Here is a 21,262-nt window from a genome sequence, read left to right as displayed (position 1 = left end):
GCATTCATTGTGAATACTGAACATTTCCAGAACGGCGCCATTTTGGAATAGTGGCGATATTGCCTTTTAAAAACATTGTGCTGTATTGGATGGATAACTTACAGTTCAAATAGAAACTACAAGCACAACCTGAAAACTTCCGAAGTTAAACGTTATCTTAGGTTAGGTTGACGTTATTTAAAATACTTAATGACCGTAAAATAAAAATATTTTAATCCTTTAATTATGATGCTTTTTTACTTGCGATCGGAAAACTTCGGAACTGTTCGGGTAAGCGGCTTTCTACATCTGGATAGACACATCTATGCATAGAAAGAGTCTGTGACTCTTTGGTCTAATTTGCAGTATCAACAAAGAAGATGGTGCGTGACTTTGTTAATAAAATATATTATCACGATCGTTTTGACGGATGGTTCTATTTAATTTTTTTCCGACAGCTTTATATATACGACAAGTTATCTGAGGTTAGAAAAAAAATATTATTATTATAAATTGGTAACGTTGCTACGGGGAAAAAAATACCGTTTGGATTCCAATCCACATCCCTTACCGCATGAATTTATGAGAATACAAGTTTAATACTCTACTCACGTCAGATTTTTAAGGATTGTTGAAATTTCTTGCCGTGTTTACAGTTATAAAACGTAATGCATATTATTTTCGTAGTAAGGTGATACAAGTTGGCACTGTCTCTGTTGTGTTGAACAAAGGAGTTAATAAATATTTTTTGCGTTTTTCGCGTGTTTTATCGTGAATTGTCAAAAAAAAGGTGAATTTCGTGGGAAAATCAGATTTAATGAATATTTCGCGTTTTTCGTCGTTTTTTCGCGATCGCGAAAATTGCATGGCCCTAACGATCTGCATTAGAACTACCAGCACAGCATTATTCGAAATAGCTTCCGTGTGCTCATACACAAAATACAGGAACATGGAAGCTCATAACATGAGAAAACATCTTTACTGAGAATTCCGACACCTAATGGTCCAAGCAAAACTTGCCGCGTTGAACTTTTGAGCCTAAATAAGGACCCTGCTAATGTTAACTGTTAATAAACAGTATTTTATCTTACAGAGCAATTTTTTTTTTAAGTTATCAGGAAAGTGTAAGCTAAATAAAAGGCAGGTTCAAAAACTATCTTCACAAGTTAAGTGAAATTTCATAACAACGTACTTGAATAATAAAAAAAAAACACAGACATTTGGCACATCATACGTAACAAGTGTTAAATGTAAAATTTCTTGTAGGGTTTTTAAAAAAAATCCTTACGTAATAAACTACTTTAAAATGAGACATCACTGAAGCCATAAAATGTGCTGATCCGACTGTTAAGGGCTACGCTGCACGCCTCGTACCTCTTTGAGACCCTTGAGCAGCTGCTTCTTGTTCTTCTCCTCGACTGCGATGCTGTCCTTGAGGCCCTTCTGCCTCGCCACCAGCTGCGCCTCCACCTTCTCCTTGGCCTTCAAGGCGGCCTCCAGCTCCTGCAGCTTGCCCCCTCCTTCCTGCCGCCCACAGAGCAGCGAGCCGTGTCGACCAGCACACACACACACACACACGCACCCTTTACAGGCGCGGCACTTGTCCTAGCATTCCGGAGGACCTGGGTTTCCAACTACCGCTCGGCAATCCCCATTCCCGTTTGCCGTGGTTTCCTCGCGTCACTCAGAGATATACTGGGACGAGTCTCTGCAATAGTACACTGTCTACGCCCGTGATGGGTCGAATCCCAGTTTTCTCGAATCCGAATCACGAATTCTAATCCCAGAAGAGTACCTCGAATATACCCCTCGAAGCCAAATCTAGGTCTCAAATGTCAAAAATAAAATACTGCACTGTAGATGAAAAAATATAACGATGCCATTTGGACGGTCTCCGGGTAAAAGGTAACAAGTCACATTTTGGTGATTTTTAGTTTATTCCAGCAATAAACTCTTAAGTATACTTAGAATATGTAATGCATTTTCAATCATTGGCAACTATGTTGGTAAATATGTTGGTAAATAAAAGAATAATGCAAGAAAAAATTTAAGTATTTAAATTCAATTTTTATCTAAGAGTTTTTTGTTTCTCCTGCAAAAAGTGAATTCTTGACTTGTTACCTTTTACCCGGAGACCGTCCATTTAAACATTCAACCCTTTAAATGGTTTTTTCACAAACTAAGTTTCCAGAATCAATAATGGCTATTGTAATTTTATTAATATAATAACACATTAAAATCCCCAATCTTGGGAAATAGTAACAAGATAGGTATGATGAAAACAATTGAAATAGTAAACTTAAGAGGTAATCAGTGTTGAATTTTTAATTTACTTCTTTACTAAAATATAAGATTCTCAAAACTAAAACCTTTCCAGAGTACCAGAAAAATATAACTGTGGCCATCGAGTGGATGTGAATAAACCATCCATTGTATACAGTAAATGAACATTAAAAAGAATGCCTTCAGAGTGAGCTACGTAGTTAAATAATCATAAAAATTTGAGATCAAAAATGTACTTATATCAGCACTGGATTGGCGAAAATCAAAAACTTATCTGTGATTGAAAATATGGTGCTGGAAACCAAACTACTTTACTAAATAAAAAAATTGCACAACTAAATAGTTGGTATGAAGTACAGTAAGTCCTCTATTTACGTCGTACCGATTTACGTCGTTTCGGATTAACGTCACTAATGTTTGAGTACTCATGTTTCAATTTAAGTTGTCGCCAATTCACAATAACGTCATTTACAATGACCGTAAATCTTTATTTTAACCAAAACACCGTATATAATTCGTTTATAATTCTTTGTTTCCTTCGGTAGTTAATTTATGCTATGTAGCGTAAGCTACACGTTCACCGCCTTATCTTATCATACATCATGAGGGACGCTTCCTGCTCTTACGTACAGTATGTACTATATATCTGTTTTTATATTTCAATCAATAAAGGTAATAAAGCAGCTGGTTAAATAACCATTCTATAAAGCTGAGAAGTACTAGTTGGACTTGTTTCCCACGCTGTCGGTTGTCATTTGCTGATAAAATTGCCCGTTGTCACGTCTGTATGCCAGCGCTTCCGGCCGACCTTGGGCCGTGGCCGGCCGGTGGCATGAAACATGGCTCATTTTGCGTCGTTTCTATTTACGTCACGGTGTTCAGGAACGTAACCCCGATGTAAACCGAGGACTTACTGTACCTAATGTAAGACAATAACATATATGTACTGGTATTTGGTTGCTTAACTTCTTTAGTTCTTTTTGTGTGAAAATCGATAATCAACATGTGGTAGTGGTATAATTTTCAATGATATAGAATATAAAAATTGGCTAACCACAGAAAAAGTGCTAGAAATTTGTGAAAAGATATGCACTGCAATGCTGTCAATGCAGTCTTTCCCTTTCAACTTCCCCACCTCAACCACACATCTCAATCTCACAGCCACTTGGCTAGCTAACCACTGGGATGTCAGGTGCAGGGTGGCCAACCTTTAGATAGTCAGGATGAAACACAAAAATTTCAAAACTTAGGCCATTTTGAATATTGCCCTTTTATTATGTCAAAAATAAAGATCACCACCTTTCCCTCAAATTTCAAGCCTTCCTACATTATGTCAGTAACAATAATACAGCTCTCAACGTTAATGATTAAAAAGTCAAATTAAAAAAAAAACACTAATTCATTTAACAGTTGAAATATGTTTTCTTGTTAGTGTGGCAGGCCAAAAATGGCCAGCGCGCCACCATATAACCTTGTCCCTGGCTATACGAAGTTGAGGAAGAAAGAAGAGGTAATGTGGCAAGATCATAATATCAGAAATGGTAGTATGAGTCAGCTCACATTTTTTGCTAATGAAGGGAAAAGGCCAAGCCCAAAAGTTAATGCATTTTCGTTTCACAACCTATGTTCCCTTACCTTTTTCACTCAACTCTGGGGGATTTTACAACCTGTACATACAACATGAAAATAAAATAACAATTTTCAAATATCACACAAACACTGACCTAGTTCAGCACAGTTATGAGAAGAGATACTCAAATAATTTACATACGGCTTCTTTCTTCTGCTGCAACTCCAGAGCGAGCGCATCAAGGGCCTTCGTCTCCTGCTCCCAGTTTTTGATCTTCTGCCGAGCCGCCTCTATCTCGGCATGCAGAGCACTCAGCTTGCCGTTCGCCTCATTACAAGTGTCCTGCAACACACACTCAGAGGTCAGTTTGCAAACCATGTCACGGTGAGGAAACTGTTTTTTCTTTGTCTCAATCTCCAAAGGGACAAAACATAACAAAATCACAAAAAAAATATGTATATAGTTATTGTAAACAGGTATATAAACCAATAAAATACAGTTGGAAAATAACACTGTCAGAAAAGGTCTGTTGCATGAAAAATTATTTGAAAATGTTGAGCATGTAGTTCATGTTGATACATAATTCAAATACTGAACAGACATGTAGATGTAGTGACTGTGAATATTTGTGTTTTTCTCTCTCCGATTAAAATAACAGTTAAAAATCTTATATGACAAATTTAATATTGGCCACGGATGGTGTCGAAACACAATATTCCCTTATTAAGAAATTTAAAAAAGGCATATAAGTGATAAGCCTGCAGTAACATTAATTGTTATCTCGCTTTACAAGTGTGAACAGTTAGCATTACACAACGCATCAAATGTCATATTCAGCCTAAGACATTTCCCATAAACAAAATTTAATCAATTTCTAACAAAAGCTGAATTACTCATTGCTAATTATGGTACACTGCATACAAAAAAAAATCCCAGATAAGTGTAATGTTAGTTCTTAGTTAAAAACTAACAGCATAAGACCAGCAATAATTCATTCATTACCTAACACAAAATGTATGTGCTTTTAAAATATTTTGCTGGTCAAAACGGGCTTAACTCCATACATAGGAATTGATAACATATTCATACTAGGTATTAGGGTTTAAACATACCGTATTTACCCAAAGAAGGGTCGCCTCTTCGTTATCCGTCGCACCTATATGTTGGGCAAAAAAATCTAAAATTTTCATTGTAAGGTCGCCCTCGAATGCTCGAATGTAAGTCAGGCCATGTAACTCCAGAAGATTGCAAGTGCAGTATTTATGGTCTGTGTCTTAGCTTACTGCGGCATAAGAAACGGCACTGGATGTCCTTCGTCTTTCCTCCCCCCCTTCCCCTTCATTAGGAGCACTATCTAACAAAAAAGACAAAGGAAAAGAATGCTATTTTTTATACCCATGTTTCCCTTCCCATCTTCCCCAACAGAGAAAAGACCACAGGCTATTTCCTTGTCAGTTTTTTGGTCAGTTTCTTAAGTAAAATCAAGCACACCCTTTACAGCAGTTTTGTTATGAATAAAATGCTGTAGCAGAAAACGTATGAAATCTCACGCGAAAACAATGTTTGGACCCAGTTGTGTCACAAAAACCTGTCGTAATAGACGTGATAATTGTGTACGATGCCAGTTCACCACGATGACGAGAGAGAGAGGGAGGGAGAACCGTATTCACTGCTTCGTGGCCACCACACACGCACTCCCTCCCTTCCCCTCTTTCTTTATTTCTCTCTCTGACTGGTTTATTTTTTGATTCCTCCTCTTGCTGAGCGACGCAGCCCAGCGGTAGACAGCCGGTAGCCGCCCGACAGTAGGCGTAGCTTAACTGCACAGCTCATGATGCTGTACACTCAGCGCCGAGATTTTATTAATAACCAACACAGGCTAGTTATTTAAGCACATTGTCAACCACAACAGTGCAATGTTAATTTTTTTTTTACCTGAAATGGAAATTTTCACATATGGGTTGCAGTACATTTTATTAAACAAAATATCTGCATAAAATCCTACACAGGTAAATACGGTACATGAAAACTTTTAAAATTTGTATTCGTACTTAATCAGGCAGCTAAGTATGGTGAATTTTAGTAATGAGAATGAGAGAACTGCAATACACACTGTCGCCCTACCGGTCCCTGCTACGATGTTGCCGCTGCTGAGGGCGCCAACTAGCCTAAGTTTAGACCCTGTGGGCCAGTTCACAGGTAGAGCGGAGATCCTCGGGGTCGTGACGTCGCCACGTGGCTGGCAGGGAGCTGGATCGGTAGAGGTGGTGGTCCGGTGAGGGTAGAGCTGCTCAGTTCCCGGCGGAACTGTTCACTTGCGGGCGCGACACACAACTTGCCTGGTCCAGGTCTGAAGCTCGACTGCCTGCATTCCGCATCGCTGCGCGTCACCCGGAGCCCGCTTCCCGCAAAAACGTCCCAAGCGCAGCAGGACTCCTCAAGCTGCGAACTACCCCCCCCCCCACCCTAGTGAGGCGACGAGGGAACATAACGACCTGTGCGAGCGAAGGGAGCACTTGGAACGACGTCAAATGCCCCCCCTTCACTGAGGCCGTTATGCCCCTCGAAGCCCCATGTCACACGCATTGCCTTGGGGCCTGTTCCCCACCAATGTTCGGAATGTATCTGGAGGGTTCTCTGCTCGGGGTTTGGCTGTCAATGATGGGGAGAATGGACCGGGCATCCAAAGGGAGGAGGGTCATTACATGAAGGCGTGGTGCATCGGGGTGTGGCGCTCGGTTGATCTTCTCATGTGGGTTTTCCCATTCGTAGTCCACCAGGTGTCGTGGGGCTACACGGACTCGGGTAGAGCGCCTCAGTCCCTCGTGTCTGGCTTCCTCCGGGATGCTGGACTCCCCTTGACTCTCCCGTTGCGGTTCGACTTTCTCCCTGTCTCCCGTTAGGCCGCTGAGTGTAACTGCCGTTGTCCTGGGGCTGTTCTCGCTGCCCTGTTCCACCAATACTTGCCGCGTGTTGCATGGACGTCCTTCCTGAGATGGTCCGGTTTCGGATTGCTCTGGCTCCTCCATGTTCATCCTGAACATTGAACTGCCATGGCTCGCGTCCAATGGCCAGCGTGGTTGATCCCATCCGGGCCATCCTGGTGAACTGGATCGGGAGTCGTCGTCTATTCCATCAGGGAATGTGATCTGCGGATGCGACACGAGGTTGAGCAGGGTTGGGTCGTCCCCATCGTAAAGTTCTACGGACAATCCCTCTGGGTCCAGCCGATCCATCAGGCTCTCGAGCTCGCGTAAAGTTGCGCCGCTCGAACGGAGCACGGGGTGAGCAGTAGATGGGTGTTGGTCTGATGGGGACGCGGTACGAATGGTGCTTAGGTGTTGAGCTGATGGGGACGTGGGACAAGGAGTAGTTAAGTGTTGATCTGATGGTGATGTGGGACGAATGGTTGTTGGGTGTTGGTCTGATGGGGATGTGGGACAAGAAGTGCTTGGGTGTTGAGCAGCTGGGGACGTGGGGTGAGCAGTGGATGTATGCTGGTCATTTCCACTGTCCCTGTCCCCCGCTGGGACAGTTGGGGCGCCTGTGGGTGGGACGAGACGCAAATCATCCCGGTGGATCTTTGTCGACCTACCATTCGGGAGTCGGATCAAGTAAGAAGTGGGCCCTAGACGTCGCAGTACCTCCCGGGGGGCGGCCCATTTGGGGCTCAGACCTGTGCAGTAGCGCTTGCTGCTAGACGACAAGTGGTGACACCGGGCATACACCATTTGCCCGGGCTCCAATGGCGTCGGTGGATTTGGTGATTGTGGAGTGCGCGTGGCTAGGAATCGAGCCTGGTGTTGCCATGCCTCTTCTCTAAAGTCAGTGACAGGGGGACGGGTGACAACTCCTGCTGCTTCTGCGACCCGGAGCTCTCCTGGTAGGGCGAGATTCTGCCCATGAAGCAGTTCAGCAGGGGTGTGGCCCGTGACCACATTGGTCCGCCGCCGCAGGCAATAGAGCAGCTTGGGCAGGTGGAGGTCCCATTTGGAATGGTCTTCCCCCAGACGGAGGCGCAACTGGATTTTTATGTCCTGGTTGCGACGTTCCGTCGGGTTCGCCCTGGGGTGGTAAGTCGGGGTAGTGTGATGCTCTACGTCCCATCTGCGGCAGTCGGCCTTCCACCGCCGTCCTGCGAACTGTGTCCCGTTGTCCGTTAGTAACACTCTCGGATACCCATAACGGGGGAAGACCTCATTGACCATTAGGGCTGCTACTGTCCCTGCTCGTACGTTGGATACGGCGAATGCCTCCGACCAACGTGTGAACACATCCGTGACCACGAGGAGGAACCGCTTGCCCCGCGACGTGCGAGGGTAGGGGCCCATGACATCGAGGGCTACTGTGTGGAATGGTTCCTCCGGTCGCCTGGGGCGCTGTTGCTCAATCCCATCGGCCCGGCGGGCCTTGCGCTGCTGGCAGAGCTGGCAGTTGCGCACGTATTCCCGGACATCCCGTGCTATGCCCGGCCAATGGAACAGCTTCCTGATCTCCCGTTGGGTCTGATCTGCTCCCGGGTGGCCTGCTAGGTCATGGTTGTGAAAATACTGCAGCACCAGCTGTCGTGCAGTGGGGGGTACATGGGTCTGCCAGGTGTCCATGTCACCCGGCACCCTGCTCTGCAGGACCCCGTCCAGGTTGCGCTGGTGTGGGAGGGCGCGTTCACCGCATGCTGCCAGGTTGCGCTGCGTGTCTGGGTCATCCTGTTGGGCCAGTTTAACGTGATCTACCAGAGTGGCCAGGGTGGGCGATGCCTCTGCTTGGACCGTGGGATCCGCTCGTCCGATGACGTAGAGTGCCGCTGGAGGTGATGCTGCTAGACCGGTAGCTGGCTGGTGGGACGGTGGCATCAGGTCATCCCACCCTTGAGTGTCTTGGAAGATGGTATTGGGGTCTGGGTGACGGGACAGCTCATCTGCCAGCTGGTTCTCTCGCCCAGGGATGTGTTCGACATGAAATGTGAAGCCCTGGAGCATGAGTGCCCAGCGGGTGAACTTTGATTTTCGTCCCTGAGCGGAGTCCAGCCACCGCAGACACTGACTATCCGTGCGCAGGGTGAATGGTCTCCCCTCAAGGTGGTGCCGGTAGCGTTTGAGGGCCCACACCACCGCGAGACACTCCTGCTCATTCACGTGATAGCGTCGTTCTGCGGGGCCGAACTTGGCACTTGCATACTCTGCTACCAGCCGCTCCCCATCATCACCCACCTGGTAGAGAACCGCGCCCATACCGTCCTGGCTGGCATCCGTCTGGACAAAGATGGGCTTGTCTGGGGCCAGACGTGACAGGTTGTGGCACTCGCGGAACTGTTGCTTCACTAGGATGAGTGATTGGTCCGCTGCTTCTGTCCACCGGAACTTTGTTTTCGGGGAGAGAAGGTCCGTCATGGGTGCGGTGATTGTGGCAAAATTGGGAATGAATGAACGTAACCAGTTTAACAGCCCCATTAGCTTCTGGAGCTGCTTCCTGGTGCGGGGCGCCTGTTTACTGAGGCTTAGCTGTTCGGGGATGGGGCGGTAGCCCTCGGCGCTGACGATGTGCCCCAAGAACTCTAGCTCTAGGGCGCCGATGTAACACTTGTGTGGCGCGCATGTGAGTCCGTGTGTGGCGAGCCGTTCGAGGACCAGCGAGAGATGGTGGGCATGGTCCTCCCACGTCCGTGACCAGATGATCACGTCATCCAGGTACGCGGTGGCAAACTCGCCAATGTACCCGTCCAGGACGCGGACCATCATGGTCTGGAATGTCGCGGGGGCGTCCTGCAGCCCGAACGGCATCGCGCAGAACTGAAAGCGCCGCCCATCGGGCGCCGTGAACGCGGTCTTGGGGCGATCCTTGGGGCTTACTGGGACTTGCCAGTACCCCGACTTCAGGTCAAGTGTCGAAAAGATGCGGGCGTCTCCTAACCTCGTGAGGGCCTCTGAGATGTTGATGAGGGGTGGTGGTGCGGGGATGGTGAGGTTATTGATTGGCTTGAAATTAACACAGAATCTAAGTGAGCCGTCTTTTTTGTCTGCCATTACGATCCTACAGTTGTATGGGGACTCGCTAGGCTCTATGACGCCATCGCACAACATCTCTGCTATTTGCTCCCTGATGGCAAGTAGTTCGCGGGGCCCAAACCCGAATGGTTTCTCGTAAGGCGGAATGTGAGGGATGGTGGGGATGCAATGCTCTGTGACATTGGTTCGGCGTAGTTGGTCTGCTGCGGAGAACACCTGGGGCTGCTGCTCCAGGACTGTCTCTAACAATCTGTGGTACTCAGGGGGAACATTGTGGCGGAGATCAGCTAGGCGGGGGGGTTCGGCCCGGGAAGGGGGTGGGGTGTGCCTCAGCCCATATACAGTTCGGCGGCCCCTGGTCCCCACATGTATCCTCCCTGCGCGGACCTCAACAGTGGCGTCCTCTTGCACCAGCCAGGGTAGCCCCAGGATGAGGTTATCGTGAAGGTCCTGTACAACCAGGGCACTGGTGCAGCTCACAATGTCTCTAATGCCAATCCTTACCTGGGCACGCCCAGTCGTTAGCGTGCTAGTCCCAGTAGTGGCCAGCTGGATGGTGTTGACCTCCGGCACAAGGTCCCCCTCAGGAATGAGGTGGGCCGCGACATAAGTGTGTGTGGCTGCGGTGTCCACTAGCGCGGCTATGGACTGCCCATTCAGCTCCACTGGGATCCGGATCAGCTCCGCGGCATCTGGCCCCATTCGGCCCAGGCGGGTTTTGGACCGACTTGGCCCTGCAGCTGCGGGCGGGGGCGGCGTCGCTCGCCGGCGACCTGGGGCGGGCCCCGAACGGATGAGGCGGGCCGTCCCCAGTGGTCCCTGATGGACAGGGCGGTGCTTCGTCGGGCCCTGCAGCTGCGGGCGTGGGCGGCGCCGATGCCTGGTGGGCGGCGTCGCTCGCCGGCGACCTGGGGCGGGCCCCGAACGGATGAGGCGGGCCGTCCCCAGTGGTCCCTGATGGACAAGGCGGTGCTTCGTCGGGCCCTGCAGCTGCGGGCGGGGGCGGCGCCGATGCCTGGTGGGCGGCGTCGCTCGCCGGCGACCTGGGGCGGGCCCCGAACGGATGAGGCGGGCCGTCCCCAGTGGTCCCTGATGGACAGGGCGGTGCTTGGTCGGGCCCTGCAGCTGCGGGCGGGGGCGGCGCCGATGCCTGGTGGGCGGCGTCGCTCGCCGGCGACCTGGGGCGGGCCCCGAACGGATGAGGCGGGCCGTCCCCAGTGGTCCCTGATGGACAGGGCGGTGCTTGGTCGGGCCCTGCAGCTGCGGGCGGGGGCGGCGCCGATGCCTGGTGGGCGGCGTCGCTCGCCGACGACCTGGAGCGGGCCCCGAACGGATGAGGCGGGCCGTCCCCAGTGGTCCCTGATGGACAGGGCGGTGCTTCGTCGGGCCCTGCAGCTGCGGGCGGGGGCGGCGCCGATGCCTGGTGGGCGGCGTCGCTCGCCGGCGACCTGGGGCGGGCCCCGAACGGATGAGGCGGGCCGTCCCCAGTGGTCCCGGATGGACAGGGCGGTGCTTCGTCGGGCCCTGCAGCTGCGGGCGGGGGCGGCGCCGATGCCTGGTGGGCGGCGTCGCTCGCCGGCGACCTGGGGCGGGCCCCGAACGGATGAGGCGGGCCGTCCCCAGTGGTCCCTGATGGACAGGGCGGTGCTTCGTCGGGACCTGCAGCTGCGGGCGGGGGCGGCGCCGATGCCTGGTGGGCGGCGTCGCTCGCCGACGACCTGGAGCGGGCCCCGAACGGATGAGGCGAGCCAACCCCACTAGTGCTAGGGGGATGAGACGGCGGCTGGACGACTGCTGCAGACGCGGGCGGGGGTGACGCCGACGCCGGATTAGCGGCGTCGCTTCTTGGAGGGAGGCGTTGCTCCCTGATGTCCTGGAACATGGTGCGCTTGGGTGGGGCGTCATCGCGACCTGGTGGCCGTGGTGGCGCACTCGTGTGCGGGGCTGGACGAAGGGTAGGGGGGCGGTGGCCAGCGATGTCACTGCTCCCTACACGGAGTTTCCCGAAGGTACGGCTTCCCCCCCTCGCGCCTGCCAGATGGCCTCGCGTGTCGGACACACATTGTGCCAGTGGTTTTCCGCCGTGGGGCAGTAGCGACAGCGAGGCGGGCGACTGTCTTGGGCACCCTGTGGTCCGCCGCGGCGCTCCTCGCGGCGCGGTTGTTGCGCGGCCCGGCTGGGCGGGCTGGTTTGTGACGCTCCCCCCCTCCCCCGGGGCGGAGTGTAAGGCCGGTAGTTATCTCTCGGAGGCGGCTGTTCTACGTACGGAACGACTGCTTGCGCGTCCTCTGGTTGCACCGCCTCCTGAGTTTGCGGAGTTGGGCGCGGCGTCGCGATGTTTTTGGTACGTCGGTGCGACATCAGATCGTATTCTATGTCCCTGGCTCGGGCGAGGAAGTTTTCTAGTCCGTGCGAAACTACCCCGCGCAAGAATGGGCGTAGTTCGGGAGACACCAACTCTACGATGAAAGGGAGCACGTCGTCGGCGCGGCCCCCGAGTGAAAGGCGGCGGTAAAGCCGGAGTTTGCCATAAACAAACGCCTCCACGCTCTCCCCACTCTCTTGCGCGCGGCTGAACAGTTCACTGCGGCATTTGTTCTGGGTGCGCGCGTCGTTGAACCGAGCCTCCAACCGGCGTGAGAAGTCTTCCCAGCCCACATCGTATCCCCCCGCCTGAGACCACCAAGTGCGCGCTTCCCCTCGCAGCTGTCCGCTGACCCGCTCCGTCCAGTCTTCGGGCGCTGTGTGGTGCCGGGTTAGTTTCTCTTCACAGGCACTTAGGAATAAACGCGGGTCGTCGTGGGCGTGGCCCGAGAATTCTGGGAGAGTGACAGGTCCGCTAGGGGGGCGGTGCACTAAGGCCAGGGAGCCACTCTGTCGCCTACGTGCGCGTCCTTCGCACTCGACACATAGGTAAAGTCCGTCGCGGAAGTTTACAAACTCGAGTGCGTCAGCGCATGCGCGGTGCCTGATAGTCCCACACTGTTGACAATGTGCTACTTCGTCATGGCGGCCCGGACACCTGTTCGCGGCGCACAGAGGGCCTGTCGGGGCTCGGAGATTGCTCTCTGCCCTTAAGTGCGGAAACTGACATGTGCAGCACTTATGAGGGTACTCACCAGCGCAGCTGTTGTTGGTGTATGGTTTTCCGCAGCGGTCGCAGGGCTCCTCCATGGCGATGGTTACGTCAGCTCCCGCGTACATGGCGTGGTTCGCGGCTGTCAGACCCGGACGACGGGTCGCGGCGTCGGTGGCGGGCGCGGACAGATCCGGGAGGGCGCTCCCTTCGCTATCGTCCGAGCGGTCTTGTCCGCACGTCCTCGCCCCGCGGATGTTTGCGCGGTCGCGGTCGGTGGTGAAATGTGTTACCTCGGTGATCCTCGGGCGTTCTCGCGCGCGCTCGGCGCGCGGGTGGAGGGGTGGTGTCCTGGAGGCTGCGCGCTGCTGGGGTGGGGGGTGCTGTGACCTTATTTCTCCAGCGGGTCCCGTTTTCCGGCGCCTGTCTGTCTAGTGATGCGCGCCTGAAGTCCTTTGTCCCTACCCTGCGAGTTATGCCGTTTTCGCCTGCGTTTTTCACTGGTTTGCGCTGTACGTCTCTGGCAAGCTACATTTTTTTTTCTGATTTGCCTAAAATTTGGTAGCCACACTAGCTGGGCGCCATTTGTCGCCCTACCGGTCCCTGCTACGATGTTGCCGCTGCTGAGGGCGCCAACTAGCCTAAGTTTAGACCCTGTGGGCCAGTTCACAGGTAGAGCGGAGATCCTCGGGGTCGTGACGTCGCCACGTGGCTGGCAGGGAGCTGGATCGGTAGAGGTGGTGGTCCGGTGAGGGTAGAGCTGCTCAGTTCCCGGCGGAACTGTTCACTTGCGGGCGCGACACACAACTTGCCTGGTCCAGGTCTGAAGCTCGACTGCCTGCATTCCGCATCGCTGCGCGTCACCAGGAGCCCGCTTCCCGCAAAAACGTCCCAAGCGCAGCAGGACTCCTCAAGCCGCGAACTACCCCCCCCCCCCCACCCTAGTGAGGCGACGAGGGAACATAACGACCTGTGCGCGAAGGGAGCACTTGGAACGACGTCAACACATATCTAGGCATTTTGGATTTGAAAGATTGGCACTAAAAAACCTAATTAACTCACTACACTTAGTAATAAAATTTTAGGTAAATAAAAAAATGATTTCCAATCCAAAAGGCTATTTAAAAAAAAAGAAATAATAATTTAAACATTTTTGTACATCCTATAAGGTAATTTCTAAATAGTTATCAGAATGTAAACCTTTTTTTAAAAAAATCTGCACACAAGCAACGGAAGCAAACGTTACTCCGTTTCTCTAGCGACTAACCCACCTGCGCCATTGTGTACCGCCAAGCAATGTATATCTTCTGGTAGTAATCCTTCTCTCTCTCCATCTTCTGGTACTCCAAGTACTGTTGGCGTTCGCTCTTCAGCTTGTTGATCGACGGACTCACTTCATCCTGGATCACCTGGTAAGTTGAAGTTACAGCACTGTTTGAAGATTCCATCAGTAATGAAAGAGAGGTCCACAACCACAGCTGAATATCATGTCTGAATTATAAAAGGCTCTAAAATTGGATGTTGACTCGATGCTCATAAACTGTGCATCATTAACAAGAGACTGGAATACATTTACAGGCATTTCACTTTTTAATTAAGTATACATGAGGGATATTTATTTAAATTTTTATAATTTTAATTTATTGCAGCCATATGAAAGAATTTTACAGTATGAACATGTGTTCCCAAATCCCACACATGTCACAAAATAACTTTCACCAAGCACAGCGCAAGAGAGACCTTCAATGAGATGTCGCGGGACACTTACTGTTTTAATCTCTTTCAGCTTGGCATCTTTCTTCACAATGAGGGCCTGGGCAGACTGCTTCTTGGCTTCGTACATGCGAGTACCCGCAGCTTCCTCAATCATCGCTAGAATCTGCAAACATGCATTCGAACCACGCTCCACACACCATCCAAACAAAAACTTTCAAACCAACTTCAAAAAATGGCCATGGCGATAAATAATATATTAAAATGCTGGAAGCAACATTTCAATACTCAGCAGCTAAGTCTACGCATTATTGTCTTTAAATGTTAACAATAAATTCAGAAACATCATAATTTGCAATTTACACTTTTCTAAAAATTTTCATAAACCAAAATGTTTCAAAGCTCTTAAAAAAAAAAATTATTTTATTTAGTAAAATTTACACTAAACAAGAAAAAATTCTTAACTCTGTTTAGTATTTTTGTACATGATGTATTTAAGTACACAACTTTGGCCTGAATTTATTTATTCACAAAAAAAAACTATCAGCACAAGAACCATTAACTTACAACTAGGAACAAGTCACCCAAGCCCAAAAGAGCGAGTTGAACTTACAACCAAATAATCATTTAGCTATCCAGCATAATTTTGTGATAAAAAATAAATAATAATAAATTATTATATTATTTAAGAAAAATTATTTGAAACCAGCTGCCAGCAGTGTTTTGGGCATGATGAAGGAAGCAGACAAGAAGCAAGTGTTAAGTCCAAAAGAATGAGCGAAGGAAGAACTAAAGGACAAAAGAAGGCAGGAGGAATGGAAGAAAGAATATAAGAGAGGAAGGCAGGAGAGATTAAGGAATAAGGAACAAATAAAAGTGGAACAAAGACAGGAATAAGGAAATAATCAGTAAGGAACAAAAGAAGGAACTGGCAGAAAGGGAAGATGAATGGAAGGAAAATAGGACAGAATAACAATGAAGAAAACAAAAGAAGGAAAGGAGAAGAGATGAAAGAAAAAGTAGAAGCACAATCAGTGAAAGTTTTGTATTGCGTATCCAAGTCTATTCCTTGATCCTAATGGCATGATCCTGAATACATTGATCCTGTGGTACATGATGCTTCCCGTTTTAATTTATTATATCAAAAGATCCTGAATAGTACAAAATTTGTGATCTAACAATGAATTATGATTGTATTATAAGCAGAACTGTATTGATTCAAAATTTTTTCCAGATATGCCGATACAACTGTTGCAGATTCACCGATACTGAACTGATAGAGGAGAAAACAAATTTTGGTTAAAATATTTTTATAAATATACTAAATCACCCAAAATAACTCATTTCAATAAAACCATGCAATGCAAATGCACATGTTAGTTTATAAACGGAACATAAGCTCTCTTTTTTGACATGATAACGTCTTATAAATCGATGAACCCCGGCTGCACGCACGAAAAATTGTCACGTTCCGCCTGAGCCGAGCGTGCAAGAATCGGCCAACCACCGTGCGAGAAAATCTTCTATAATATCGAACAGGTTAAGGCGGGCTTTTTAACTAATTGTTCGTGATTTATTCAAACAAATTATTTAAATTAAATTCGCAAAAACTGAAATATTATTTGAAAATTAAAAGTATGCAATTTTTCATCAATGTTTTCTTATGACATTATCACGTAAAATTATCATCCATAAACAGACTTTACAGACAACCCCCTTTTTTTTAACTCATATTTTTAGCTTGTTTTAATATCTGTTTGTTGATGATCCGTTACTTGCTTATCGAAAAATAAATTTACTCATGGAGGATGGAAAATTTAATTATTTAGTATTTAATTAAATAAAAGATTATTTAATAATACGTAACTATTAAAGATATTGATTCACAAAATACAAAGTTTAAAAAAATCAATTTAAAATGTGCATAACAGGAGACTTTGTACATGTTTAAAATTCAACAACAGGAATTACAATACTATCTTAATGCGTGCGGCTGCGAAAATTTACAGTACCAAACATTTATACAGAAATGCATTTCATGTGGTCGCTTTACATGGGAAACAGTAAAAGTAATTTTTGTTATGTGAAGTCCTATATTGTTTGGTTATTATTTTTTATTTAATTTTAAAAACGTTAAGTAAGTTAATTTTAAAAATGTCTCTGTCACGATATTACGAACATTTCTTTGCAGTTCCAGCAGTTGGTATTTTCAGATGTTTGTAGAGGTAGCCATGCTCTAAATAAAGCAAGTTTTTGTTCTTATCTAACTTTACTGTAGTGTTTTTATATTTATTTACATAGGATATTTATGTTTGATATTAGGGCTGGCACTCGAAGCTAAGAAATGATGTTCAATGTAGTGTACTGGTGGATTTTTAGGTTATGACAGGGACTTTCAATTTCCAATAATATCGACCAAAATTAACAAGTTTATCGTTAATCGGCAGAAATGCAGATTCAACTAAACATCAGCAAAATCGGCTTCTGCCGATTCATATCGGTACAGCTCTAACTATCCAATCAAATAAAAATCCAAAAATAATTTTTTTTTTTTCACTTCCTAACATTGATTGTACTGTAACTAGGGCTGTGTGAATCCTCCATTTTCAGTTCGATTCGATTCAGAGTCGAATCCCTACCAACTATTTGAAATTTGATTCGAATTTCGAATCTTTTCTTTCATTTTTAAGTTTTACTATCATAATAATTTGCATTAATTTTATATACTCATATTACTGAAGGATAAATAGTTTCACAAACAAAAGAGTTGACAATATTATTTTATTACATACAATTTTATGTTGGAAGTTGTAAAAATAATAATTAACTTGAATGTACGAACTTCTTTAAATGCTATTTATTACTTTCATATTATACAACATTCACAGATTTATATAGGCTACACTGCTACAGTTTACATACGAAATAAAACACTTTGACATAAGATTTATGGTAGGCTGTACATACATACATACATTCAAACAAACGATTTCACAAAAATAAGAATTATGTAGACCTACATGTTAAATCTACTTATTCCTTTCACAAAAAGCTAAAAATATAGGCCCTTTTTTTAATTTTTTTTTTGGACCCGAAGCATTTCAAATCCATTAAAATTAATCGGGGCGAGTTCGGGTATTCCTGGATCCGAACCGAAATCAAAAATTTCGGGCACCCGCACACCCCTAATTGTAACATGTTTGTTATGGCCAGGATATTCAGACCGTAAGCAGTAAGCATCGTGCACCGCAGGATCACGCCGTCAGGGTGGAGAGAGACAAACTCGGGGACGTGGCACGGGACTACCTCACCTCCTCCGGCTTCATGTTGAGCACCTTGGTGATGCGACCCTGCATGATCAGGAAGTGGGGGTTGTTGACGTTCAGCTGCACCGAGCAGAACAGGTCCTGGACCCGCTTGTTCTGGCAGTTGGTGCCGTTGATCAGGTACTTGTTCTTGCCCCCGATCACCACCTGCGAGCATCCCACACGCGCGCCGTCCCCTTGCCGGCTTCTTCAACCCAGTCTAACCATGACAATTTAAGCTTGCCGCCTCACACAGAAAAAAGTTTTTTACCTAAACAAGTATTAAGGAGTCTAAACTTTTCAAATTTACTCGACGAATTTGATTGTTTTATTTTCTACCTCAAATTTATCTGAATTTACATAAAAATTTCCAAATGTTATCTGTTCTGTATCTTTACATTACTATACATTATAAAAGAACACCGATTTAACATTTTAATAAACACAAAGAAAAGTGTGCAAACAACGAACATTTGTAAATGAAAGAAAACACTAAAATACAAGTCAACTACCTTCTTAAAAAAAACCATCGCTTAATTCCTTAAGGGTATAGGTACCTATGTTTCTCTGTATTATTTTCAATTTGAAACAAAGAAAATAAATATATTCACTCTAGTAAAAATACACAAAAGTAAAAACCAAAAATAAATAAAAATTCAATTAGCAAAAATAATGGTAATATGCAAAGTGGAACTAGAGTAGATTTTGTATAACTGAAGAAAAAATATACCTTCAAGAAAATTAGTAAATAACATTTTCATGTGTAGTAAATGTTAATATATGACCTATACTGCTATACTTTGCCAAAAATTTTATGGGGAAATTCACACGCCATAAGTAAATTTTTGTATTTAAAACATGGACGAAACAAGACAAAAACATCCTTAGAGTGGTTTCCTATGAGCTAAATAATCTGATAACTTTTTAAATTGAGTTTTAACAAAAGGTGGCCACTCTGCTGGCAATATCAAAGTCCAGGTTTATAATTTTTTTTTTCAAAGTCATCTCACTAAAGGTTCAGAATTAATCAAACTTAATCAGTTTAACATTAAAACTGAAATAAGAAATAATACTGTATAGTAATACTAATCAAGTTACAGCTTTACTTTTAAACAATATTTGTAATAATTTACATGATGCCTCAAACATAAAACAATACCTACTTCCAAAAATAAATTTAACAAAAGACAAACAAATTTACAGGTTGACAGTTAAGCATATAACTATCCTTATTTAATGTCTAGTTAATACCTATCTGTTATGATACATATTCATATTTTCAAAATCAAATATATTTTGTCTAAAGTACAGTTTCCCATCACACACATTTAACTGCTGACTATATTTTAACATTTGACATTAAAATACAATTGTATACAATTCACAAAGCTTTATAATGTAATATCTTAAAAATAATCAATTATATTTAAGTAATTCCCCAAATTTGCATCACACACAACCATTTGAAAATACAACTGGATATGGAATAATTACCCTAGAATTACTCTTTTTGAAATCTCACTAAAGCTGGTACCAGAGTAATAAGCAGGTCAAGACAAATTACTTTAAACGCTTTGGTCATTGGTTAAAATAATACGCACCATTTTGAACATCTATTCTTATTTTAAATTAGTTTGTAAGCAGTCACCCACTATGCCTTCTGACATATGACAAGGATTAATGTTCTCTAAAAAAAAAAAAAAAAAAAAAGTAATCATTTAAAATGCTGCAACTTCCTTGTTGATGGCAAGAACACACCTAGTGATAATAGGTAATGAATGGTTCAGATCGGCTGGACGGTGCTGTACCTGGCGAGTGATGGTGATCTCTTTGTGCTGCTCGAACCCCAGCGGGCACTGCTTGGGGTTGGTGTTGTCGAAGGTGATGGTGACGCTGGCCTTGGTGACGCCCGCCTGCCCCGACTTGTACACCAGCTCCTGCAGCGTGGTCGCTCGCACCTGAGAGCACCAGTCGCACACGTCGACTGAACACGAACATCCCGCGAGGGAAAGCATTCTGGCCACTCTTCATCGGTAATCACAGAGAACATAAGTTTCAACACATGGAATTATTGACAAAGAGATAAGACACAAAGGACCAGAGTTTGAATTAAGCAGTCTGACCATTCTGACATGGTTTCCCAACAAATAAACTCTTGGCAAATGCTGAGATAGTTCTTTACTTTAAGCTATGGAAATTTTTTTCACCAATATTCAATGACCTCAAACATCAAGAAGATATTAATTCCAAATAAAATTTAATGAAGTAATTTTTGGCATGTTTGTAGTTTTACTACTATTGCCATCCTGGAACACATTCAAGTCAGTAAAATTCAATCTCCAACCTACACAATTCAATCCCAATAACTCAGCAGTTGTAAATTTTTTCCTTAGCAGGGATCTTTGTTTTGATATTGTGTAACAGGTAAGCCTGTGTAAGTACGAGTGGTACACTACTGACGACTTAAATCGCGGAGGCAGGATTTGGTAGGAGTTAAAACCCAAGGTGATAGTGCATGGTCGGTGAACTCTCAGCATAGACCTAAAACGGTAGTCCCGCCCTAACACACCCGGATCTCAAAAGCCAAGTCTTGATGCCAATTGAGGCTTGGTAGGCTTTCCAAGAAAGTTTGTAATAGCAGTTTAAATTGTTTAATCACCCATCCACACTAGGTCACCATCGATTTCCTGCACATTAACGTAACAATGGGAACCTTGTAACTCCCATTACAACTAGATTAACTAACAAAAGGAGTTCATGATTTGCTCCTAGTCTTAAGTTTGTTCAGCCGAGTACTCTAAAATAGCTAAGGACTTCTCCAGATGTTTTTTTTTTTAAATTATTAAATCAAAATATACTTACATTTGACAAATTTGTTATTCCAAGCACAAAACAAATTGCGTCCAAAATATTAGATTTTCCTGTTCCATTTAGACCAGTTATAGCATTAAATTCTTTATCAAAACCATTAATTTCAACTCTCTGACCATAGGATTTAAATCCTTCAATTATCATTGACTTAATATACATTTTAAGTATTTATTCTGTATTGACTAAAATCTCCCATGACAGCGAAATGACATTTGGCGGCAATTCCACAAATTACATGTCTGTATAAATAAACAAACTGCAAGTGCTATGACGCAAACTATAGAGCTTGATAAATTTGACAATTGAAGTCTACAAATTCACATATGAACAACTTTTAAGTAAATTTCCCTTTTATTGTAAACAACTGGTAATTTTTATTAAATAGATCTTTTAAAAGCAAATTTAGCCCTTGAAAAGGACACAAGTGAAAATTTTTCTCAATTTATATTTAATTAAGGTT

General features: G+C 45.6%; 1 protein-coding gene across 1 annotated transcript in view; it reads right to left on the bottom strand.

Annotated features, from left to right (window-relative positions):
* Nucleotides 1-21,088, bottom strand: part of LOC134530264 (structural maintenance of chromosomes protein 2) — a 48,665-nt gene extending 27,577 nt beyond the window's left edge. The window contains exons 1-7 of the mRNA XM_063364958.1: nucleotides 20,794-21,088; nucleotides 19,740-19,889; nucleotides 17,938-18,099; nucleotides 14,682-14,792; nucleotides 14,185-14,322; nucleotides 4,034-4,174; nucleotides 1,354-1,503 (exon numbers count right to left, since the gene is read on the bottom strand). Coding sequence (XP_063221028.1) covers nucleotides 1,354-1,503; nucleotides 4,034-4,174; nucleotides 14,185-14,322; nucleotides 14,682-14,792; nucleotides 17,938-18,099; nucleotides 19,740-19,889; nucleotides 20,794-20,961 — 1,020 coding nt within the window. The 5' untranslated portion in view covers nucleotides 20,962-21,088. The remainder of the gene's footprint in view (nucleotides 1-1,353; nucleotides 1,504-4,033; nucleotides 4,175-14,184; nucleotides 14,323-14,681; nucleotides 14,793-17,937; nucleotides 18,100-19,739; nucleotides 19,890-20,793) is intronic.
* Nucleotides 21,089-21,262: the final 174 nt, after the last annotated feature.

Source organism: Bacillus rossius, chromosome 3 (assembly GCF_032445375.1).
Source record: "Bacillus rossius redtenbacheri isolate Brsri chromosome 3, Brsri_v3, whole genome shotgun sequence".
NCBI classification, from domain to species: domain Eukaryota; kingdom Metazoa; phylum Arthropoda; class Insecta; order Phasmatodea; family Bacillidae; genus Bacillus; species Bacillus rossius.
The sequence above is the reverse complement of the archived record's forward strand: the minus strand, read 5'-3'. Positions and strand labels throughout refer to the sequence as shown.